General features: G+C 35.8%; 1 protein-coding gene across 3 annotated transcripts in view; it reads right to left on the reverse strand.

The window, feature by feature from the left end:
- msl-3 (male-specific lethal 3) overlaps positions 1–26,988 on the reverse strand; it is a 164,014-nt gene that overhangs the window by 128,884 nt on the left and 8,142 nt on the right. For all 3 annotated transcript variants that reach the window (XR_016549195.1, XM_090402134.1, XM_090402135.1), the window contains exons 3-5: positions 21,390–21,472; positions 16,200–16,295; positions 5,583–5,727 (exon numbers count right to left, since the gene is read on the reverse strand). Coding sequence is in view for 2 of the 3 variants with exons in the window: in XM_090402134.1 (XP_090258260.1) it covers positions 5,583–5,727; positions 16,200–16,295; positions 21,390–21,472 (324 nt within the window). In the remaining variant the exon portion in view is untranslated. The remainder of the gene's footprint in view (positions 1–5,582; positions 5,728–16,199; positions 16,296–21,389; positions 21,473–26,988) is intronic.

Below are 26,988 nucleotides of genomic sequence, written 5' to 3' on the forward strand. Positions count from 1 at the left end.
GTACTACATAACAGCAAATGAGAACCGAAGCTAGGAAGCTAACGTTTTCCTAAAGTCCTGATGGTGCCCCCTGGCAGGCTATATTGGTAGTTCTTGGCCTTTGGGTGGAAGTTCTTCTGATAAATGTTTCCCAAATTTGGGGCAGTCCCATGCATCCAAATTTGTTGAGGTTTGGATTGTTCCTAAGGGCTGAGACTGATTCCATGAATAGTCTTTCATATTTGAACTTGCTGCGGTGTATTACTGTGGCTTTCTTCCATCTTATTCTGCAAGTATCCAGAGCGTGGTCTGCAAGCCCAGAGTGGCTGTACTGGTGAAATCGGATGTAATCCTTGTGTTCTGAGATTCTGATATTTGCTGTCCTGCCTGTTTGGCCAAAGTAGGACAATTTACAGCTGCAAGAACCTGGTATACACCAGGTAGGTCTTTAGTGGAGCGGATAAGGGATGCCAATTTTCTGTGTGGTCAAGTCATGTTTTTTTAAGATTTTGTTAATTTTTTCCGAGGTGCCTCGGACATAGGGAATAATGATGGATTTAGAGTAATCTCTTTTGTGAAGGGGGGTAACTGGTTTAAATATTTTTTGGATTCTTTTTTTTTTTTTGGGGGGGGGGGGTAGCCATTGGCTGAGAAAGTGTCACAGATGTGATTTAGTTCAGTGGTTAGGGCTTGATCATTTGAACAGATTATTTTTGCCCTATTGAATAGTGTCTTAATAACTCCATATTGTTGTGAGGAGGGGGAGGGGGATGGAATTGTTGGTGAATATATCTGCCTATATGGGTGGGTTTTCTATAAACTGAGAAAACCAAGGTTCCATCAGGTTGGTGGGTGACTAGTGTGTCTAGGAAGGGGAGGTTATTGTTTTCCTCTTTTTCCAGGGTGAACTTGATTCTAGGGTGTTGGTTGTTTAAATGTGTTAGGAAGGAGAGGAATGAATCTGGGCCATGTGGCCAAATAGCGAACACATCATCAACGTAGCGAAGCCATATGGTAGGTTTTTGTGGGGCTGAGTTTAAGGCTTTCTCTTCAAAAGTCTCCATAAAGAAGTTAGCCAAGGGTGGGGAGAGTGGAGAACCCATGGCTGTCCCCTCTATTTGTTTATAGAATTTTTCCTGCCAAACGAAATAGCCTGAGTTCATTGTAAACTGAAATAGGGCTGAGATATCGGGAGGAAATTTAGCTTGGATTAGCTCTAAGGTTTCTTTGAGGGGGACATTCGTGAATAAGGAGGAGATGTCAAAACTGACCATTATGTCATTATGTTGCAATGTAAGGTTTTCTATACTGGCTTTGAAGTGGGCTGAGTTTTTTATGTGTGATGGTGTGTTGCCAGTATAGTGTGAGAGCGCTCTGGCTAAATGCTTGGCTAGTTTGTAAGTGGGGGAATCAATGCCATCCACTATGGGACGTAATGGCACATTTTCTTTATGTATTTCTGGGAGTCCATATATGCGGGGGGGGGGGGGTCTAGAATTGTATGGTTTCAGTCTGTTGGTAATCTGCACAGGCCAAGAAGTGACCTTCTTAAGGAACCTATGGAGTTTTCTAATTTGAGAGTTGGTGGGATTGTATTCAATAGGGAGGTAAGTGGATCAATCTAATAGTAAAGCCTTGAGCTTACCTGTGTAGTCATTAAGATTGAGTACCACAGTGGCGTTCCCCTTATCCGCTTTAGTGATCACTATTTCTTTGTTTTTTTTCAATTCTTGTAGTGACTTGTATTCATTAATGGATATGTTGGATTTTGGAGATTTTGCTTTTGTGAGAACACAGGCTACATCCAATCTAATATCGTTGGTGATGTGGTTTGGAAGGTGGCGAATCCCGCGTTCAATTTGGATCATTAATTCCTTGGCCGGTAATTTCTTAGGAGCAATGGCAAAGTTGTGACCACGTGATAGAGCGTTGAGTGCTTCAGGCTTCAAGATAACTGAAGAAAGGTTAACTACAGTGTTGGCTTGTAGTTTAGGTTTGGACGCCGAGTTCTTTATTAATTTTTCAAACTTCTTGATATGTCGGCTCCGTATTCGTTCGAAGTCTTTATTAGCCACCGTATACGAGACGTCATGTAAGACTGACCAAAGCTCGTGATTAAGCGTATGTGAAAGCTCATTTTCTAGTGCTGAAATAGCTCTGTTTATGTCGGCCAGGGAACCGCATGTAGCAGTAATTTGCTCCCGAAGTAAAGCCTGGCTTGCCCGGTTGTAGATGGAGAGCTTTCTGTGAGACGAAGCGGTGTTTAAATTTTACACAGTTAGGGATGACTTCATTATCTCGACAGCGTTTTAGGAATGCTAGACGGTTAAGTTGTCTGGATAACTTTAGCTTCAGTTTGCCGTAATGGCGGGCCTTGCGTGCGAAGGAATCTCCGTGGATGATCATGATTCTTGTAGAGAGGCTTATACGCTGGTTCATCATCATACGTATCAAGGATTTAGTCCTAGCATGGCCTGTTCCGGCATTAGAAGTCATTGTTAAATCGTTTAAGAGGACGTCCTGGTTTTCTTTTTCCTAGTGGCTTGTTTTGGTAATCTTTCTGTTTTCATTCTTTGGATGTGTTCCATCCATTTATGTTTATATTTTTTAATTTTTTCTATTACTGGTTCTTGGTTTAATTCTTTCATAATATCTTCGTTTCTTTTGTGATCAAATAGGGTATACTTTGCAGTTTTTCTCATAAACTTCATTTCTGCTGTTGTTAATCTTTGTTTGTCATTTTGTTTTATTGTCCACATTTCGCTTCCATAATTAAGACCGGTAGGGCTAATGTATTGTATACTTTTAGCCTGGTTTGTTTTTGAACTAGGTTTGGTTTAAATATAGAGTTGATTACACCTGTTATTTTTAAATATTTTGCAATTTTTACGTTTATATCTTTTTCATTTTCATATGTGATCATACATCCTAGGTAGTTAAATGAATTCACCCGTTCTAAGATCTTGTTATCTATTACTATTTTAGTTCTTGCTGGATCTGGTCCTTTAAAGGCCATAGTTTTTGATTTTTCTGTTGATATTATCATACCATAATCTTTGGATATCTCATTTAGATTTAAAATAGCTTTCTGTAAGTTATCTTCAGAATTTGTAATTATTATTTGGTCGTCTGCAAAGAGGAGAGTGTTTAAGTTAACTGTAGGTGAAAGTTTAATTCCTTGATGTAAATTTTTACTCCATTTTATTATTATTTCATTTAAGTAGATATTAAAAAGAGTTGCTGAGAGGGGACATCCCTGTCGGACCCCTTGGTTTATCTCTCTTGTATATGATAGCTTGTGATTTAATCTTATTTGTATTTGATTATTTTCATATATACTTGTGATAGCTTTTAGGATATTATTTGGTATTTGTCTTTCTTTTAATATGTTAAATAATATGTTTCTTTTAACTTTGTCAAATGCTTTTTCAAAGTCAATAAATGCAATATGTGTTTCTAAATTATATTCTCTTCTTTTCTCTATTATTAATTTTAGGCAAAAGGCTGGGTCTATACATGATCGTCATTTTCTAAATCCATTCTGTACTTCTAGAATAAAGTTTTCGGAATATTTCATTAGTTTGTTATTTAAGATTCTACTATATATTTTGTAAGAGGAATTTAGTATACTGATACCTCTATAGTTTTTAGGGTCATCTCTATTACCTTTCTTAAAGATAGTAATCACAATTGCTTTTTTCCATTCTATTGGGGGGATTCCAGTTGAGTAAATTTTATTTAAAAATAATAAGAGTCTTTTTTTGAATTTTGTTCCTTGAATCTCCGTGGATGATCATGATTCTTGTAGAGAGGCTTATACGCTGGTTAAACATGATAACTAATAATTAAGGAATTGACAGCGTATACTAGAAATATAAATTAAATAAACTTTAATATATACTTTCCGATATTTCGGCAAAAGTCATGTTGCCATCTTCTTGGGAACTTAATACAAAGACACGTGCACACAAGTACTACATAACAGCAAATGAGAACCGAAGTTAGGAAGCTAATTTTTCTAAAGTCCTGATGGTGCCCCCTGGCGGGCCATATTGGTAGTTCTTGGCCTTAGGGTGGAAGGTCTGATAAATGTTTCCCAAATTTGGGGCAGTCTCATGCATCCAAATTTGTTGAGGTTTGGATTGTTCCTAAGGGCTGAGACTGATTCCATGAATAGTCTTTCATATTTGAACTTGCTGCGGTGTATTACTGTGGCTTTCTTCCATCTTATTCTGTGGCGAGTATCCAGAGCGTGGTCTGCAAGCCCAGAGTGGCTGTACTGGTGAAATCGGATGTAATCCTTGTGTTCTGAGATTCTGATATTTGCTGTCCTGCCTGTTTGGCCAAAGTAGGACAATTTACAGCTGTCTTTAATATATACGTTCCGATATTTCGGCAAACGTCACGTTGCCATCCAGCTGTAAATTGTCCTACTTTGGCCAAACAGGCAGGACAGCAAATATCAGAATCTCAGAACACAAGGATTACATCTGATTTCACCAGTACAGCCACTCTGGGCTTGCGGACCACGCTCTGGATACTCGCACAGCAGCAAGTTCAAATATGAAAGACTATTCACGGAATCAGCCTCAGCCCTTAGGAACAATCCAAACCTCAATAAATTTGGATGCATGAGACTGCCCCAAATTTGGGAAACATTTATCAGAAGAACTTCAGCCCAAAGGCCAAGAACTACCAATATAGCTCGCCAGGGGGCACCATCAGGACTTTAGGAAAACGTTAGCTTCCTAGCTTCGGTTCTCATTTGCTGTTATGTAGTACATGTGTGCACGTGTCTTTGTATTAAGTTCCCAAGAAGATGGCAATGTGACATTTGCCGAAATATTGGAAAGTATATATTAAAGTTTATTTAATTTATATTTCTAGTATACGCTGTCAATTCCTTAATTATTAGTTATCATGTTTAACCAGCGTATAAGCCTCTCTACAAGAATCCTGCTATACAGATCTAGATTTTTTTTTTTTTTCAAACCATTCCAAGCTTCCATTAAGTCCGGTAATGGTCACACTAGGCAATGCAATTCACCTTTCACTTAAATACAATTAACAGGCTGCTGGTTCATATCTAACCAGTCAGTCAATCAACAAGGCCAGCTAATTACTTATATGAATTAAATTTCTGATGGAAAGAATTTATTAATTAATCACTCTTGATGAAAAACGACTATTACTCTCAACAAAAAAAAAAAAAAAAAAATCGACACTGCATAAAAAAAAATTAACATATACCACTTTTATAGTATATACAAGTTAAATGAATATTAATATATTGATAAGAGAACATTTTGGAATAATTGTATTATTGCATCCTCAGCACAGAAGTGAACTATGTTTACACAACAAGATGATATTTTGAGCAATCAGCTCTATAGCAAGTGATGCATGTCAAAGAATGTTATATATAACCATTAGAACCCACCTTTAAAAAAAAAATAAAGTAAATTTTATTCACTTCAAATGGCAGCCTGTAAATGAGAAGAAAGGACTGAATTGACAGATGAAAAAACTGAATTTAAATCAATTCACTTTTTCATCAAAAACTGAAAGTTTCAATTTCTGCAAAATTAGTAACTCTATTTTACCTCAGATGAATCTGGTCCAGAAGACATTTCCTGGATTTCTTTTACTGGTATAGGACACTGTTCCTCTTTTACATCTTCTACACATACCTTTTTGGTCAGTGTTTCTTTAATAATTGCTGGTAACTTTTTTCTACGTTTCCCTTTCCTGAAAAGAGAGACAGAGACATACTTCGGTGAAGGGTTCTTGGTTCAATGAATGCATTTCACACTTTTAATATCTTTTCCTCTCATCTTCCAGGTTAGGTTTGTGTATATGTAGGCTATTATATTATTTTACATTTTAACTTCTGAAGTAAGAGAACATGCAGGTTACAGAACATCATTTTCAAATTTAGATTGTATGTTAGTGCCAGATAAAGGATGTGATGAGAGTCTCCGAAAACAGATGGACAAAGAGAATATAGAATGGGCATCAAAAACAGCACATTGAAGGTTTGACAGGTCAGAAATAAGATGAGAATACAGAATGGGCATCAAAAATAGTACACTGAAGGTTAGGCAGGTCAAAAATAGATGGGCCAATGAGAGATATTATGGTCATTTATGGCACAGATATAAACTCGTTCAGCAGTGGACTGAAGAAAGCTGTTGATGATGAAATTAAATGGAACGTTAAATAACCCACGAAGATCAATAATATTCAAAAAAGACTAAGAATGTGTAATCAAGCATACACAATAGGAGAAAGAGATAAGATAGAATCATTGCAGCGGGGATGAAATAATTAAGAACAGCAGGTTATAATACAAGGAGGAAAAAAAAAAAGGTCATATTCAAAGAACTAAACCAGAATTATTAGAAAAAATATTCTCTTCTTCTTTGCCCTTTTTTAGTTATAGGCCTTCCATATTTGTCTCCATGTTTCTCTGTTGAAGATTTCCATATGACAAATATTCTCCAACCATCTCCACTAGGTCATCCTTCACACGAATGCCAGTGGGTGATTGCCTTTTTTGATGTATTGCTTTTTATTTGTGCAATGTCCTACTCATTCCCATTTTCATTTTACAATCACCTTCCCCTCATCCAATACTGTAGTAACAGCAACCATTTTTATTACTTGAGTTTTGTTTTCAATCTCAGTAATGGGCATGTGCATCAGTTGTTCTTAGAACAAACAGCTGTCGCTGGGCAGCAGGAACACTAGTAAGCAAAGAGTAGACAAGCAGGGAAGGAGAGCTGAAAAGGTATAACAAACTACTAAGTTAAGTTCTCTAACTTTGGAAAAGTTTTTATATGCAACTTTAACTATTTCCAAGGAGGAACGTGCAGTCAATAACTGAACCCCAGTATGTTGTATCAAGCCTTAATGCATATGAGAAATAAGATGGAGTATATAGTCAAGTTCCTTTTATTGAAAGTACATTTGGAATTGCACAATGAAATGTATTCCTATTGTCTGAACTATCATTCTCCATGCATAGTGCAGAAAAATGAAAAGTAGCATTAAGGAAACTTGCTTACTGAAAGTAGACATATTCAAGTATAGTGAAGCCTTTTAACTTTGTATATTCTAAGAAATCTGAGTGATAAGCCAGAATGAATGACTGAGCCAAAAATAAAATAAGTGCTCAAAAGGCTGCTCACATGGCTAAATGAAACTACAGAACTTTTTACTGAATCTCATGCTTAGTGTGTTTTGTAAAGTATTTGATGTTAGTTCCTTAGAAATGTATTTTAACTATGAGAGTCAGAGTGAAAGAATTTTAATGAGCTCATAGTGAATAATTTTTAGAATGGCCATTTAATTGTTCTTTGCATGTATTAAGTCAGATATACATGTTCAGGATAGTAGAAATTAATTCACCAATTGTAATTCCATAGAGAATATGAATATTTGATCTCCTTAGAAAGAATTGTACCTGTTATATATATTTATATATTTACAGTAAATATTTTATTATTTTTATAATTGAGATCGTTCGCTGAACATACACAACATGCTGATTTTGAAGTCAATGCACCATCACAGATATGATGAAACATTCTAACCAACTAAAATAAAATTATATATAAATAACACAATGTCATCTTACTCTATTACTGACTTTAATATATAGGTTAGATAATGGAGCAATCAAGCTTCAAATATAATAGTAAAAATAGGTGGTTCAAAGAGTGTAACCAATATCCAAGATTATGTATAACACCTATGCACATGCTCTTTGCTTTGAAAGACTTGAAAGCCACTGGTCTCATATTGTAGTGGAAGGGCCTTTCTGGAAACTTGCGTGTTTCATCCCATAGCCAGGCAAACCAATCAGGAGACTACATTCAGCTTACACACATAAATATACATATTTCTTATGAGTATCCTAAAATTATTATTATTATTATTTGTCACTTCCAGGGAGTCCAAAGACTCATCGAGGGAAGGCATCTACTCTACAGCTCTGCTTCCACCACTCACCGCAACTACACCAATGCCATCTACTGCCGACCACCACCACTAGTATTTCCACAGACAATCACAAACATCCATGCCCACGGTGGGATTCGAATCAGCAGCCTCTTGACTGGAGAGCGGACACGCTAACCACTCGGCCAGCCAGGCTGGCAATTAAGGTAGCAAAAGCCAATACAGGGTCAAGGACCTTAATAGTATGTTAATAGATTTGATGTCAAAATAGGAAAAAGTTCATTTCTTCACTTTATGCAGATGATATTATAGTCTTAATATCTAGTCTGGTATGGTAACCCTATGTCTATCAAAATTGACAGATATCTGCCTTATTAGTAGTATATAATATAGTGTCCAGAATTATTTTGGAAGAGCAAATAGATAGTATTAAAGGATGAAATGAATTAAAAATTTGATTTTTAGAAAACAAGTTGGGAACTTATGTTGGTTCAGTTAGTAAGGAAGATACCTTTTGGCTGGAAAATACTTGGCATCAAATCCCATTAGGATGCAAAGAATCTCTGTAAGAGCTTTTCAAATAGAGATGACTTAGCATATCATATATAAAGGTGGTGCACAAATTCACATGGAGAAAAGATGCAAGGAATAAGAAAAGTCTTATTGACTATGTTATTGTTGACAGTGATGTTTTCCAACTGGTTCAGGACACAAGAATATACAAAGGATTTGAAATAGGAAGTGATGATCATTCAGTCTTGAGGAGGATAAAGTTGAACTTCATACTGAAAAGAATCAAAGTTGAATTGAACAGGGATTAGATTTGAACTGTAGACTCAAATACACAAACATCATTCAAGAAAAACTGAAAGCATTTGAAAACAAGAACCAAAGAGATTCAGTGGCAAACCTTAAAGAAACTTTTGATTGATTCAGCCAGAGACATGTGGTAAGGTAATCTGCAAGAAAAAAAAAAAAAAAAAAAAGAGAACCCCATGGTGGACTCAGTCAGTTAAAGAAGCAGTCAAGGAAAAGAAGAAAGCACGTTAAAAGTTCTTGGCAAGGTAAGTCACCTTGTGCTCTTAAGGAATACATAGAAAAATGTAAGAAAGCAAAGTATTGTGTAAAATTAGCTAAACCAGAGTCACGGAAAGTCACATATAAGAAGAGTAAATGGAATCACTAGGAAGGTGGTAAAATATTCTGGAAGCTATTGAAAAAGCTCAGAAATGGAGGAAAGAGTACTGTAAAAGGAATTACAGATGATAAAGGGGACATGAAAGCTGAGGATAAAGATATTCTTAATGTATGGAGTAATACTTTGAAAAATTGCTAAATGAAACATGCAGTGACAGCATGTTAGTAGAAAGCACTCAACAGGAATGTCATTTGGAAAATATCTGCAATTGAAGGTGAAAAAGCTACCACAAACCTGAAATGTGGGAAGGCAGCTGGAATAGATGATATTTGACCAGAAATGCTAAAATACAGAGGTATAAAAGTTTTACAGTGCCTACACTGCATTAATTCAGAAGGCCTGGTCAGAGGATCGAATTCCAGATGGTTGGAGTAGAGTGCTCATAGCACTAATCTATAAAAAAAAAAAAAAGAGAATAAAGTTGAATGTGTAAAGAGGTACTTCCTTACTAGTGTTCCTGGTAAGATTTATGCAAGTATTATTGAGAAATGGCTAAAAAAAATTGCAGAAGAGAAGCTTGGAGAAGAACAAGCTGGATTCAGGCCAAATTGAGGCTGTCAGGATCAGATTTTCACTTTAAGACAAGTTGAGAAATCATGGGAACATAACAAGGATCTGTATTTAAGTTTTGTAGATCTAGAAAAGGCATATGTCAAGGTGCCGAGAGGAAAGCTGATCAAAATGCTCCAGTTATGTGGTGTAAATGGCCTGGTTGGCAGAGTGGTTAGCATATCTGTTCTCCAGCCAAAAGGATGCTGGTTCAAATCCCGTTGTGGGCATGGATGTTTGTGATCGTCTGTGAAAGTACTAGTGGTGGTAGTCGGCATTGGTGGAGTAGTGAGACGAAGAGTTGTAGAGTAGATGCTCTCCCTCAATGAGTCTTTGGACTCCCCGGAGGTGTGATGTAAACAAACAATAAAATGGGACATTATAACAAGCAATACCGAGTCTCTATTTGAGTTATAGATCGGCAGTAGGAATTGAAGACGGTACAGGAAGATGGACTGATGTTTAGTCAAGTATGCAACAAGGGTGTACATTATTCCCACTGTTATTCATCATATATATATGGATCACATTATGAAGGAAAGTGGTATTAAATCTGATATCAAAATTGGAGAGGTTAATCTCAGCTCTTTACTTTATGCAGATGATGTTATACTTTTAAATAAATGCAGGACATGTCTGCAGGATTCCCTAACCAAATTGAATAGATGCTGTAATAAATTTGATATGAAAATCAGCATCAAAAATACAAAGACAATGAAAATAGGCAGAAACAATGAAAACATCAACTGCATCCTGAATGGAGAACCTATAGAACAAGTAAGACATTTCAGCTATTTAGGCACAATTTCTATTGAAGATGACAAATTAAATTTGGAAATAGCAGAACTATCAAAGCTGGTATGGCAGGAAGTCAATTGCATAAATTTATATGGAATAAGAGAGAGAGAGATTAGTCAAAACACTAAACTAGCCATATACAAGACAGTGTTTAAACCAATTTTAATTTATGGATCTGAGAGCTGAGTTAGAAATAAAAACTCTTGATCAAAGACCAGAGATATGAGAGTCCTGAGAAATAGGAGACTGAACAGATGACATCAATAGCAGTATCACATTAAAAATGATGATATTAGGAAAGAACTTATTGTTAAATAGTACACTGAAGGTTAGGCAAACTGAAAGAGATAATCTTATCTCAGGCAGTATAGTCACTTAAACAGAATGGGAGAAGAAAGTTTTGCTAAACAGGTGTTCTTTGCCAGGATAACAGGAAAATGACCCACAAGAAGACCAAGATGTAGGTGGATTGATACAGTAAAAAGTGCCTTAGAAGACAGAAATATAAGATCTGATAATATTGGAATATTGACAGATAACAAGCTAATCTGGAGGAAAATTGCCAATGGGAAGTTAGTAATGATATAACTGTTTGTGTAGTACTATGATAAGATACTGCCCCCCCCTCCCTCCGAAGGTACATGTCAGGAATTTGATGATGATATGGAGGTGACAGGGTTTATTCCTTGAAGAAATAAAATTTTTAGCCTCTAAGATGAAACAGCAATTTGGCCAGAGAATACACATATTGCCAGACATAGTAGATAGGATAAACTGTATTACCACAGATCTACTAACATTCCCTAAAGTTAAGTGATATGGATGTGATAAACAACTCAGCTTAACCCAGGGAAATTTGATGAAATAAAGCAATTTGACATTAATATTTAAAAGTGTGTAAACAAAGCTATATCTAAGACAGTATAGTCATTTAAACAAAAGTGGAGATGAAAGATTAGCAATTGAGATAAGTGAATACACACACAAGTTGATGGCAAATCAGATGGCTAACAAATAACTGCCCAACTTGAAAGAAATCTTTTAACACTAAACCACATCAATGCGCAAATTATCACCTATAGGTTGCACCTGGATTGCAAAAGAATTTGATGATGCACCAATAAATATGAACTTTATCATCATAATACTAATTACGGGTATAGACCATACTGGTCTGTTCCAGTCTCATTATCCATCCAATATCCTTTTTTGATGTCTACCCTGCTTTCTCTTTCCAATTAGTTATATTTTAGTTTTTGTTTAGGATATCGGGTGTTGGCCATTTGGTTTACATGTTCAATCCATTTTTGTTTATAGTTTTTCTTCAATTGATTTTGTTTTTAGTTCTTTTAAAACTTTATACATAATTAAATTACAATATAAGAATCATATATCAGGTTTGTTGGCATTTTAATAATAGTGGAACACTCAGCAATGTTTGAACTTAATTATCAGTTGGAGTCATTGTGTGTGTGGAGGGGGGGGTATCATTAGTGCATCTATATTCAGAAAAGCAGGCGGATGACGACTAGACAGTCTGTTATCTGATCTATCCTGTGTATGTAGAAAGGCTTAGGTGTTGTTGATGATTCATAATAATGTTTTATGGTATAAACAACACCAAAAGAGGAAAAATATATATTTATTGAACTCACTAATATTTTGCTAGTTTTCAATAAAGGGCACAATATGAGGGAGGTATATGTGGTAATTGATACAACCACAAGAAAGAACATATCATAAAACCCTTTGAACCCCATGTTTTATCAAATTGTAATAATTTGGTATTTTTCTTTCAGGATATATGTGAAGAAATAAAATTAATTAATTTTTGTTCAAGGTGATTATCAGAACTTCCCAGACACTCTTCCTATAAGGACATTAGTTCTGTTATCAGTTACAATTTAAATTGTTTTCCTCAATTACACAGTCAAGTGTTTGTGCCTATCACAGTTATAATCTTGCTCTGATGATGCTGGTTAGAAAACCAGAAAGTTTAATAAATATGTTTAATGCATTTTTTCTCTCTTGGTGTTGTTTATACCATAAAGCATTATTATGGATCTATTCTTTAATTTCACTATTAATATTAAGTTAAATTTATTAAGGACAAACACTTAACAAAGGGGTGCTTAAGGGTCAAACCTTTATAACTGAGAGGAGACCTCCACATAGCCTTTAAAAGAATGCGGAGAACCGACCAGGGCTTCTGACTTAATGTCCAATCCTCACCTTCTCGTGGTGCACCCTGTTGGGTATCTACCTGGATACTGAACAAACGAGGATGTGGTGGCAATTTGGGATTTAGTCGACAAAATTGTATTCTTATTGGCTTAAACCAATATAGAAAATGATGGTACAATATGACAAAATTTCATGCCAGCTGGGGCGTCGCCTGGCTAAACAAGGCCCCCGTTATTTTCGCCAGGGAACAGCGAACTGCGAAAAGTCAGCTACTGGAACAAATCTTAAAGCACACCCCAACTCAACATCACCAGAGTTAAAGATCAGTACTATCAACATAAGAAGCTTGAATGGCAAAGAAATGGAGCTAGCTGAAGAATTAGATAAGTACCAAATCGACATAATAGGGGTGATTGAAACAAAAAAGACAAAAACTGGTGAGATCTTTTTGAGCAATAAATACAAAAGGTTATACTCAGGAAATGACAATCAAGGAAAAGAAGGTGAAGCCATAGTATTCAACACAAAACACAAGGCTAATCTTCTTGAATGGCAGGTAGTCTCAAGTAGAGTGATGTGGGCAAATATCAGAATGAGGAATTGGACAATGCGAGTTATTTGTACCTATGGTCCCACAGAAGGTTCTACTAAGGTAGAAATGGAGGAATTTTTTGATGCTTTAGAAAAAGCAACTGACACAATCAAAAAGGAAAAGTTGGTCTATGTTAGGGATCTAAGTAGCAGATTAAGAAATAATTGTCAGACATACAAAAATATTTTGGGAAAATTTGGAGAAAAGAGCAAAGCTAATAATAATGGCAAATACCTGTTGGATTTCTGCTCAGGACATGGACTGGTTATTACTAACACCATGTTCCAACATAAAAATGCGCACAAATTCACATGGAGAGAAGAGGCTAGGAATAAGAAAAGTCTCATTGACTATGTTATTGTTGATAGTGATGTTTTCTCCCTGGTGCAGGACACCAGAGTGTACAGAGGATTTGAAATTGGAAGTGATCACTATTTAGTCTTGAGCAGGATAAAATTGAATTTCATATTGAAAAGAATGACATGTAAGAAAGTTTTAAAGCGAATAAAAGTTGAGCAGCTCTCAGAGATGTGAACTGTAGATTAAAATACAGAAAGATTATTGAAAAGAAAATGAAAGAGTTTGAGAACAGGAATCAAACCTTGGAGATTCAGTGGCAGACTCTGAAGAAAACATTGATTGATTCTGCCAGAGAGGCATGTGGTGAGGTTGTGTGCTAGGATAAAAAAAATCAGAACTCCCTGGTGGACACAGGAAGTTAAAGAGGCAGTGAAGGAAAAGAAGAAAGCATATCAAAGGTTCCTGGCAAATAAGTCAGCTTTTACTCTTACAGAATACAGAGACAAATGTAAGAAAGCTAAACAGTGTGTAAAACTAGCTAAACAAAAGTCATGGGAGGACTTTGGTAAGAACATAGAAAATAAATATCAAGAAGGTGGCAAAATATTCTAGAGGTTGTTGAAGAAGCTTAGCAATGGAGGAAAGAGTGCTGTAAAAGGAGTTAGATTGATAAAGGTGACATGAAAACAGGAGAAAACGATATCCTTGAAGTATGGAGTAATTACTTTGAAAAACTGCTAAATGAAACAAGCAGTGATGACAGCACAGTGATAAAAAACACTGACCAGGCATGTAGTCAGGAATACATATCCATTCTTGAAGTAGAAAAAGCCATCAAAGGCTTGAAATGTGGAAAGGCAGCAGGAGTAGATGATATTCGACCAGAAATGCTGAAGTATGGTGGTATAAGAGTCTTACAGTGGCTGCACTGCATAGTTCAGAAAGCCTGGACAGAGGGACGAATTCCCGATGATTGGAGTAGAGTTCTCATAGTACCCATATATAATAAGGGAAATAAAACTGCATGTGAGAATTACAGAGGTATTTCCCTACTGAGTGTTCCTGGCAAGATCTATGCAAGTATACTTGAGATGAGAAGAATTGTGGAAGAAAAGCTTGGTGAAGAACAAGCTGGATTCAGGCCAAATAGAGGCTGTCAGGATCAGATCTTCACTTTACGACAAATAGTCGAGAAAGCATGGGAATATAACAAAGATCTGTATTTAAGTTTTGTCAATTTGGAAAAGGCATATGACAAGGTGCCAAGAGAGAAGCTATTCAATACGCTGCATTTATATGGTGTCAATGGGGCATTATATCAAACAATACTTAGTCTTTATTTGAGTTGTAAGTCAGCAGTTAGAATTGAAGGAAGTACAGGAAGATGGTTTAATGTTAAATCTGGTGTGAGACAAGGATGTACATTATCCCCTCTGTTATTCATTATCTATATGGATCACATTATGAAGGAAAGTGGTATTAAACATGATATCAAAATTGGAGATGTTAATGTCAGCTCTTTGCTTTATGCGGATGATGTTATACTTCTAAATAAATCCGTTACAAGTCTGCAAGATTCTCTGACTAAATTGAATAGCTGTTGTAATAGATATGGTATGAAGGTCAGCAATAAAAAGACAAAGACAATGAAAATAGGCAGAATCATTGAAAATGTCAACTGTGTTGTGAATGGAGAACCTGTGGAACAAGTAAAACATTTCAGCTATTTAGGCACAATTTTTACTGAAGATGGTAAATTAAATATAGAAATAGACAACAGAATCAGCAAAGCTGGTATGGTGGGAAGTCAATTGAATAAATTCATATGAAATAAGAGAGAAATTAGTCAGAACACTAAATTAGCTGTATACAAGACAGTATTCAAACCAGTTTTAACTTATGGATCTGAGAGCTGGGTCAGAAGTAAAACACTTGACCAAAGACTAGAGACCGCAGATATGAGAGTCTTGAGAAAGATTAGAGGCGTGAACAGATGGCATCAATGGCAATATCACATTAAAAATGAGGATATTAGGAAAGAACTTGACATTGTCAGCATCCAGGAATGTGTTAGCAGAGCTAATCTCAGGTGGTATGGTCACTTAAACAGAATGGGCGAAGAAAGATTAGCAAAACAAGTGCTCTGTGCCAGGTTGGCAGCAAAACAACCCAGAGGAAGAACAAGATATAGGTGGATTGATACGGTACAAAGTGCCTTAGACGATAGAAATATAAGATCTGATAATGTTGGAGTCTTGACAAGTAACAGACTGATTTGGAGGAAAATTGTAGATAGGAAGTTAGTAATGATATAATTTTTCATGTAGTACTGTCATATCCTGTACACCCCTTGAGGGTACATGGCAGGAATTTGATGATGATGATGAAGAAATTAATTGCAGATGTTAAGTTATATATCTTTGCATCAATTAACACCAATAGGTATTTCTATAAATATTAACTATTTATGATTATGACATTATAAATATTAGCAATCACATAAAATCTTCATGAAAACACATCACCATCAAATTCCTGATATATACCTTGATAACCTTGTGTTTTCATATCCCTCAAGGGATATGAAAACACAAGGTTTTCAAATGCTTTCAAACCATTACAGCTGTTCATACTCACAGCGACTGAGCTGCATCTTCAGCCAAGCGTTTTTGAAGTGATCTGTTTTCTTCATTATCTGGAAGGATGAAATCTTCCGATACACATCGATCCCAGCTAAAATTAACAATCAAAAAAAGCACTAAATAAATAATGATAATTTTTTGTGTATATACTTCAAATATAATTTACATGAATTTTATAAAAATATTTCCATAATGTTCCTCTTTATTTATAAGGAGCATTACATAAAAAATGTCATATTTCAGCCACCACTGCTATTAATTAGACTACCATCCTTAGAAAAAAAAATATGATTTGTAAAACTCAACAGAAAAACATACTGAAGTCAACTGTCCTAGCAGTGTTCAAACAAAAAAAATTTTTTTGCCCCTCTCTATTCTTGTTTCTCACAGCACTCCAGTTAGTCTGTACAACTTGATAAACTTAGCAAATAAAACTGCACCTAATATCTCTGATAAGACATCCTGTGGACGAGTTCCAAGATCTTCAAGATTTTTCTCAAGTGAATGATTTTTTCTTGAGAAAAAGCAAACAAGCTTGAAGTCCAAATAATTAGCCCAATGGCTTAAATTCAAATGATGAATTTAGAGTTCAAGATATAAGGAACAACACGTATTTTGCTTTGCCTGTGTTTCTGCCTCAGACGGTCCTTCTTTATTTCAAATGCACACCCTGCCTGGTGATGAACTGTAATATCACATCAACAATTTGTTTGTGCATGTATCCATCTCTGGTGTAACTTAAAAAAAAAAAAAAAAAAAAAAAAAAAAAAAAAAAAACAGCATTAGGTCACTGTTCGTAGTCCGAAAGCAAATTTTAATGGAACAGGAAACTTTTTTATTCACTAGAAGATCATACAATGTCATATTTTTAAAGCTTCATCTGGTGTTTCACAATAAGCTCAACCACAAAGTGAAATTTCAGGCAACAATATGCACACAGGCTGCAACAGGCAATAGGAATAATGAAAAGTAACCATGAGAGTAAATATTCAACAATGATTAATGACTGCATTTGGATTGTTTATCAGTATCTTGTGTATGTTTTTACATGAATACTTTTTCTTGATAATCATTGTCAGATTAACATCAATAACAGCAAAGGCAAAATTTTTAAGTAATGCTATTTATATATAAACAGGATTGCCATTATATGACTATTTATGAAATTAATATTGATGAAGATGATTCTAACAAATCAAAAATCACTGGAAAAAATAAGCACTTCAAGTTATTCACTATGTGATAGGATCACATAGTGAATTCATCACTGCAATCACTTAAAGAAGACTCTCAATGCCTTCAGTCAATGTCATAATTCTGCCATTTCAACAAGAAATTGGATATCTCCCACAGTAGCTGACAATACTTATATGGATGTTTATAGAATTCTGACAACTTCATTGTTATTCAATGTAAGAGCAACATTCCACCTTTGTTTCAAATTGAGTGCTGAATTTTTTGATTGTCAATATTCTCACTGTTTTCATAAGAATTATCACATCTGTGCTAAATTGACATTATTTAAAGAGCTCTACTAACCAGTGGTCATTTTTGTAAATATCCAATAATTCAAAAGTTATTGTGCATCAATACATTTCTGAAAGAATTTTGTTTTGTCTAATTTTATAACTATAAATAGTCAAAATGAAACTGAAACAGACACAATTTTAAATATTTTAAAAAACAACCCCAAATCCAAATGGTGTAGAATTATTAATATCAGTTTTATTTCTTTACTAACTTCTGCCAATAAAAATTATTTGACTATTTACCAAAACCAAAACTAAATCACATTCTACTGTTATCTTAAATCCCATTTATTATTACAGTCTCTCACTATAGCAAAGACTACTAAAAAAAAAAAAAAAAAAAAAATTCACTATAACAAACTGCCAAAAAATTCTCGATAAAGGTCTAATTGATATAATGCTACATAAAAAGAAATTCAGGTTAACTATTATTATTATTAACATCCGACCTCCATGGAGTCAGAGACTCGGAAGTACACACTACTGCACACAATGCTCATCCAACCATGCCTTAAAATGATTCAATATGTCTACATTCACAACACACTCAAGTAATACATTCCACTAACCAACTGCTCTCTATGCAAAGAATCTTCTCCTCACTCCTCTGCTCATACCCTCTTATACAGTTTCCAGTGATGACCTCTTGTTCTATCACCATCTCCCATCTTCTGAAAAATCTCTTCCATGTCAACCTGATAACAACCCCTAACTAGCTTATATGTCTCAATCATACCCCGACTTTTCCTCCTATTCACTAGGCTTTGTAATTTACATTCTCTCAATCTGTCCTCATACTCTACATTCCAAAGACCCCTGCCTACCTTTGTGAATCTTCTCTGAACCTTTTCCAACATATCCGTGTCACGGTGAAAACCTAGCAACCAGATATGTGCATAATCCATAAGAGGCCTGATTAAGGCCTTATACAATGTCATCATAACCTCTTTATTTCTGCATGTCAAGGTCCTCTGCATCATTGCCATTATCTGATGTGATGTCTTCACAACTTGTGCAATGTTGCCCTGAATTTCAGGTCCTTGTTCACCACCACCATTCCCAGATCTCTCATTTCCTCTACCTCCTTTAAAGCTTCCCCACTAAGTGTATACTTTGCAACCCATTGTTGCTTATCAAATTTCAAAACACTTTACAACATTAAACTGACAGTTCCACTTACCTGCCTATTCATGCAATCTATTCAAGTCCTCCTGCAAGGCCATAACATCTGCTTGACTCTGCATTGTTCTACCCAATTTTGCATTGTCTGCAAACAGCTGCACATCACAAGTTAAACCCATCCCAATATCATTAATATACAAATTGAATAATGGTCCCAAAACTGACCACTGCGGTACACCATCAGTGACCTTCCTCTTACGGGATACTGCACCCCTACATACAACTTTCTGATATCTATGTTAGTCACTGATCCAACTCAGAAGTCTGTTATCTAATCCCATCTGTTTCAATTTTTTTAATAGTTGCCATATGAGAGTCGATCAAAAGCTTTTGCAAAATCCAAGTTCACCACCGTATCTCCCCTGTCCAAGACATTTGTCACCTTATTATAGTACATAACTAAGTTAGTAAAGCATGATCTCTCTACCTTTAGTACCTTCACAACTCCAGACTGGCCTATAATTTGAAGCCACAGCCTTATCACCACCTTTATGCAGTGGAACAATTTTACTTTCAATCCACTAGAACTAACTAATTCCTGTGATCAACTGTAAATTCTATTCAGTGGCATTACTGTAATATAAAGAGACTACTATGCATGCAAAGAGTAATATAGTAACTAATTTCCCACCATTTTGTGCATGTGCATGCACACACACGCACACACACACACACACACACACACAGAGAGAGAGAGAAGTTACATTGCAATTCAAATGTTATGGCAAAGTACCACTAATTTCGTTAATCATTATCCTACTGGCTTGACCTCTGCTTAAACAAAATCAAAGATTCAGTCGTATTTTACATGGCCAGAGATCATATTCTTATTAACTTTTTATGATGAAGCATTAGTGGTGGTCTAATTGGTATTTAAAACAAGAGCTTTATGATCAGCAAATTAAGACTAAGATTGTGGAGTACAGTTGCCCTAGTTATTATGACCTGTTTAGAACAACAAATTATAATTATGTGCCATCCATATTAAGCACAAATTGAATGTCATCAAAGACAGGAATGGAGGACTATTAACAGAAGAATTGGAAATCAAAAAACAGATGGAAAGAATACCATGAGGAACTGTACAACAGAGTAAATACAAAAAATGTGGAGGAGCCCCTCTTACTAGGAAAATTTCGATTTGGAACCTCCTCCACTTAGGCATGAAGTTGAAAGAGCAGTTAAGCAGTTTAACAGCAATAAGGCCGCAGGTGCAGATGGAATCCCAGCAGAGTTAAGTAAGGCCACAGGGGAATAGAGGGATGAGAGTGTTCCAGAGATTGATTACAGGGATATGGGAGATAGGATCATGGTCTAGAGACTAGAAGTTAGTTTTCATACCATTACATAAGAAGAGAGATATGAAGGATTGCAAGAACTACAGAACTATTAGTTTAATATCTCATGCAAGCAAGATTTTATTGATGATCATTCTAAATAGGATTGAGGCCAAGGTTGAAGCAGAGATGCCAGAGGAACAAGCAGGAAAAGTGCCATCAGGAAAGGGTACCAGAGATCATATCCTTTGCCTTAGACAGATCACAGAAAAGAATTTAGACTCCCTATGATAATGTGTTTCTTACATACATAGTTTATTCACAATGATACAATGTGAAAAGAGAAAAGATTTATATTAAAAATTAAATATTGCAAATTATGGTCTTCCAAGTTTCTCTATCTTGAGCTAACAGTTAGATGTCAGATGGAGTTCAACCTACTGATGGTTTCACACATGTATTGCCAAAATTGTTTGCATGGTCTTCCTCTACTGCATTTGCTACCTTCTGGTTTGTACAGGATGAGGGATTCCAAAGAGGGCAAGACTTCAGGATGTCTGAGTTGATGCCCAAGCCATCTGAGTTGTAGTTTTCTGACTATACTGACAAGTGGTTCTTGCTTAGCCAGATTTAGCACAGCAGAGTTAGTGATGCAGTCCATCCAGGTGGATCCAAGGATCAGTCTGAGACATGTAGTTCCAAAGGAGTTAATTAGATCTGTAGTTTTTTTGGTGCTTATTGTCCAGGTTTGAGAACCATACAAGAAGATGGATCTACTGGTTGCATGGTATAGTCTTAATTTTGTCTTTAATGATACTAATGATGATTTCCAGATGGGACGGAGTTTGTTATGGAAGAAGCTAGAGCAAGCTGTTTACGTTTTCTGGTATCAGAAAAGGTTACTGCTATTAAATTTTACCATAACAAATGATGTATTCAAGGTCAGTTTTGTCTATGAGAGGAAAAACTGATCAGAATAAACCTCAGTACATGGCTTAACAAACTCAACACATGTAATTCAAGACTCCCTTTGCTTGTGTATAAACGGACATATAATCACGTTAATAGCTTCTCACTTACCTCCATTACTGACTCTCTCTCCCTCCTCTTTCATTCCTTTCCCTCATTTTTGTGCATTATTTTTATTATTCTTATTTATTCCTATGAGATGAATGCCTATTAAATAAATATGCATACCTACTATTCCAACCAAAGAAGTGAATAAGATACTCTGGCACTTTACGTCCTCGGCTATCACGACTTACAACCAGTTCTAAAACCTATAAATGTGAAAAGAATTTTTAATATGCTGACTAATATAGCTCTTAAGTAAACATTTTGATTAAGTAGGATTTTTTTTAAATTTATTTTTATAAGAAATTTCAACTGTTATTTAATTATGCCACGATTTTCAATTATTCTGATTGTTTTCAGTGAAGCATGATGTTATATTTAAGCATTTTCAAACTTTTTGTTTATGTTTTTGCTGAAAATTATGAAACATGACATAATTATGATTATACCATGACTATGATAATCAAATATTATTCAGCAGCAAGCATAATATATGTAATCCGGAGAATACGACTGAAGAAATGTCTAGTTGCGATACAGCACTAAAAAAAAGTGGGAGGTCAAAAATGAAGAGTGTGAAAAATCAAAGGCAAGAAAATGGTTTTTTAGATAATTCAATAACAGGAGCACTTGAACTCAATAAGAGCATTGAAAGATTAAAGATGTTTAAGGTTGGAATTTTTTTTTTTTTTTTTTTTATGTTGCTCCCACCATGAAAGGTTTGCAAACCTCTAGTACATTTTGAACTGTGGGTGAGCTAAGGATTTTTTCCCCTATTTTTTTTTTTTAATTTTTTACATAGTCCAGAAATCCTGCTCTTGAGAGCAAACATGGCACTTTTTCAAGCCACTTCAGGCCTCCAATAAGTGGGACAGTGGTCTCACACCAGGTGATGAAATTCATCTCCCACCTAAAGACAATCACTAACATCAATGCCCACAGTAGGATTCAGACAAACAGCCTGGTGATTGGAGAGAAGGTAGGCTAACCGCTTGGGCAAACAAAGAAAGAATGAGTTGAAAGGTGAAATATGGTATGAGATAATATATTAAAGAATTAATGGAAGAAGTAAAAAAGAAGAACAGGAGTGCAAAGACCGTGCATTCTACTGCAATGGCATGATACAGCCATTGCAGCAAGTCCAGAAGGACCACAATCACAAATGAATCAATAGTTGCGCACATGGCAGGCAGTTGGTGGATGTAAAGTAAATTTAATCGATGACAGTGCTAATAACGCTGATGAATAGAATTGGAATATATTTGGAATTAGGTGCCTGGAGAAAGTGCTGTTTGTGGAGAGACTGGAAGTGCAGTTAGGAAAACCAAAACAACAGACTGTGTGTGTGCACGTGTGAATGCATACACAAACAAGCAACTGTGAAAAGGAGTAAAAAATGCTAAATATATTCTCTGAGTTCCTAAATTTGAATAGGACAGTAGAACTGTCCTATTCAATGCATGTTCTGGAAAAAGTATCAGAGGATTTGCGAATAAACAAGTTAGCCAGATGGCTTCCAATTTGGTAGAGTGACAATGCAGTTGACCATGGGGAGGATGCTAAACATGCAATTTACAGTTAGTACGTTCGCTGCCATGCTCCTCGGGCAGTTTGTTATTACTGCACACCAAGCAATTTCACTTCTTCAAGGTCAGTACGAGTAATCTCGTTGCCGGCGGTAATTGACATATGAGTATATTCGTAGTTGGCTTGTGAGGCTCATATACCAACTACGAGTATACACACTTTCGCTGCTACGCTCCACATGCCAAGCACTTTCACTTCTTCAAGGTCAGTACAAGTAATCTCATTGCCGACGGTAAGCGTCATGAGTATATTCGTAGTTGGCTTGTGAGGCTCATACACCAACTACGAGTATACTCGTAGTTGGCAGCGAACGTGTTAAGAAGGACACATATGGAGGAGAACTACAGAACACATAATCATGACAAGCTGAGGAGGTAACTTGAATTAGTGGCATGGCATAAGAATTTGAGGGGAGCAAAGCAGTATCACATATATGCCCAGAGTGAGGAGGATAAATTTGGGAGAAGTTAAATTGGATGTGCATAATCATCAAGCAGGAACTGAAAAATAAAAATAAATACTATGAAGGGGAATACAAGGCATTTTAAAAAAAGACCTGAACTTTTTAAATAGTGCGCCAACCAGCACATACAGTGTGCTGCGGCTACTGATCACACCTGGCAGCTGACAACAAATTGCCATTTGCCCTGTTCTGCTATGAGCATTAATTGTCGAGTTACATCTGCTGAAGTGAGCATGTGCACAGGATGTTCATTGGATTAGTGACAATGAAAGATTGATAAACAATGTGTACATGAAATTTTGCTGCAAACATGGTAAAAATTTTACAGAGACATTTTCAATTGCTTAACTAAGCAAATGAGCTCTTTTGTAATATGCTCTCTGAAATGCACTCCCTATCACAGACCACTACACAGATTTGTTTGCCTCAGTTTCTTGTGGAATGCAATGGTGGAGTGTATCCAAAGATGAGTTACACGTCTATGGAATGCTCTCTATAATGAGATATTGAAGACTTTTGAGGTTTAAAGTTATTTGATAGGAAGGAAAAAAGGGATATGAGAGAAACATAAGTTATTGAAGAGGTTTTAAGAAGTTTCATACAGAAGAAATGTTTACATACATGACGAGAGAGAGAGAGAAACTGCTGAAAATTCTATAAGATTGATTAGTAAAAGCATTAGATTTAAATTTTTTGCTTGGAGAGTGGTAAAGATTGGAACAGATGGTTATTACACTCAGCCATGATTGCTTCTGCCCTAAAACTGAAGGATATGCTAACTAGACCTATGGATGGTAAATGACTGTTCATCGACAGTGAAACACCACCACTATCTTGCTAATTGGAGACATGAAACAATACTTCACTGGAATAATCCTTTCATTAACTGTTTTCTATTTTGAATAACAGTATTCTGGCATTATAAAACCAATGAATTACTATAATGCAAAACTGACTAGAAATAACATTCAAACAGAAAATAGTTATGCATGTTCATTTTATGCTGAATTCTAATGGTACATGGCCCAATATTTAGCCATTATCATTTTATATGCACACATTTAGAAGTTATATGCTTAGAATCATAAATTAAAGATACCAAAGAAGCAAACAAACTTTGTTTGCTTACACTTGGATAAAGAATTAAACCAAGTATACAATTTCTTGGTATCTTTAATTTAAGTATAACCAAGTGGAAAAACTTGGTAATACTATAAATAACCAACACCATCTACTGGCCATCACTAGTGGTGGTGGTGGCCAGTAGATGGTGATGGTAGTTCGCTGTAGTTGATTGAGTGGTGAAGACGGAGTGCGTGCCCTCCCTTGATGAGTGTTTGGATTCTTGGAGGTGTCATGTAATAATAATATTTTACTTTGAAAAAAACTGCTATGAAATTAAGCATTAGAATCAGTAATTTATATATTTATTTTTTAATATTTTTTCAAGTAATTTATTTTACACAAATTATTATTATGGGAGCCACTATGGGCTAGTGATGCATAATATACATCCTCTCTTGGTCCAGTAAATTCTGTCATCTCAAGGTGCGTCCTGTTTCCATCAAAGAGGCTATGGTGTCAGCAAGCATTCCTAATGTAAAAGGATATCATCCTAGTAGGAGGAAATGTCAAATAAAGCTACTAAGTGGCAGATAACCTCCACTGATTGTGAAATATCATCACCATGTTTATTGAGTGTGAAGTGATCATTACCATGTTTTCCTCTACAATTTCTCAACACTTCGATGGGTTAAGATGCTAGAAGGATTAGATTCTGGCACTGCAGTAATGGAAGGAAGTAAAATTTTTGATGTACACACTTGTTCAGATGCAGACTGTAGCATGGTTCATTAACTAGCAAGAATCAAACAATAAAACTCAACCTCCCAAGGGAATGCCCATCTACGAAACTGGATGTCAGAATGAACTTGCCTGTAGGGCTCAACAAAAAGTTTGAGGCCCATTTGGAGAATGATGAAGAGCACATACCTAAAATAATTTGGAAATGAGCCAAAGACATAATATAGCCCAAGAAACATCATGATTAAATGAGAAGAGGGAAATCAAGGACCCTAGAATCTCGAATTGGGATTTGAATAAGAGAATGTCGACATGGAAACAAAGCTTTACACAGATTAAAGAATATAGGAGATTATACAGAGAACACTAGTAAGACATCCAGTCAGAGAAGGAAAAATATTTATATATAAAAAAAGTAGGCATAAACTGATATATGGGTGAAAAAGAGTGGACTGAACTTGTGAGAGATGAGTCATTAAATAAATCGAATTGCTCTCTTATTCATATTTCACATCACCCTTTGTGAGTAGTGGTATGCATAAACCTTCAAAACCACAGAACTATTCATTTAATTTCTCACAAGCAAGTTTCTATTAACAATTATTCTAACCATGGACAGATTTATGATGTGTACTGCATCAAATTCAGAAGTAGAGTAACAATGATTTTTTTATGACAAATAAGACAGGGCTAAGTTTTACTAGCACTGAAATTAACAACGTTATCAGAACCTCACTGAAGAAAGGTTTGGATATCAGAATTTGGGAAGAATGAAGTTAATATTCTGGAAGTCCTTATGATTTTTGTCATGCAGGTTTCAAATGAGAACAGTACAATCTATTATTTATCAGCAAAGCTGTTGATTAGATCTACAATCAACTGGAAGATATTGAAGTATAGAAGAACTGGAGTAGGACAACAAGCATAGCTTGTGGGATGAAAATAGTTCCAAAGTTTGAAGTGAGTGATCCATCCACCATTATACAGCAATGTAAAAGAGATAATAAAACTTCCAGCTAAACATTTTGGGTCACTGGTGATAATTTTTATTTCCTATTATGAGGCCACCAGACTGCTTGTTTGAGAATCAAAGTGTCATGGGGGGGATGGGAAGGAAGTTCCACATTTGTTTGAAGAGCAGTTAGCTGCATTACCTAACTCCAGGGGTTAGCTGCATTACCTAACTTTCCAGCTAAACATTTTAGGTCACTGGTGATAATTTTTATTTCCTGTTATAAGGCCACCAGACTGCTTGTTTGAGAATCAAAGTGTCATGGGGGGAGGGGGAAAGAAGAGGAAGTTCCACATTTGTTTGAAGAGCAGTTAGCTGCATTACCTAACTCTGGGGTTAGGTAATAAATAAAAATATTACAGAATAAAGGAGTGTGAAGAATTGCTATGTCGTATTAGTCTAAATTGTCTTTTTAATATCACACAATGGCAATCACGAGAGGTTAACCACGCAGGCGCTGACCAGTGCTACTAGGCGAGCGTCGCAAAAGTCAAGCAGCATTGGCGACATTGACTTTTCAAAACTGATTCGATGTCGCGAGTGCGTTATGCATGGCGAAGTGTAAGAGATGTCTTTATGGAGAGAAAGCATGGATTTGTCGGAAGGACAATATATTGTCGGAAGTGCAATATATTGTACAGAAAAAGTTGCGAAAAAAAGAAATGAAATGAAACAACAAAAACTGAGGGAGTAAAAGAATGCAGAGATGTAGAAGCAAAGTTAGTGATAACAGAGAGAAAAAAGTATGAATGAGGAAACGGAAGTGTAGCAGAATGAGAGGTAGCGAGATTGAGAGTGAAACTGTCGAAATGCAAGATTTAATGAAACAGTTATTGGAAATGAAAAATATGCGAAGT

This window comes from Typopeltis vanoorti, chromosome 12 (genome assembly GCF_054136105.1).
Source record: "Typopeltis vanoorti isolate ZY-2024b chromosome 12, IOZ_Tvanoo_1.0, whole genome shotgun sequence".
NCBI classification, from domain to species: Eukaryota; Metazoa; Arthropoda; class Arachnida; order Uropygi; family Thelyphonidae; genus Typopeltis; species Typopeltis vanoorti.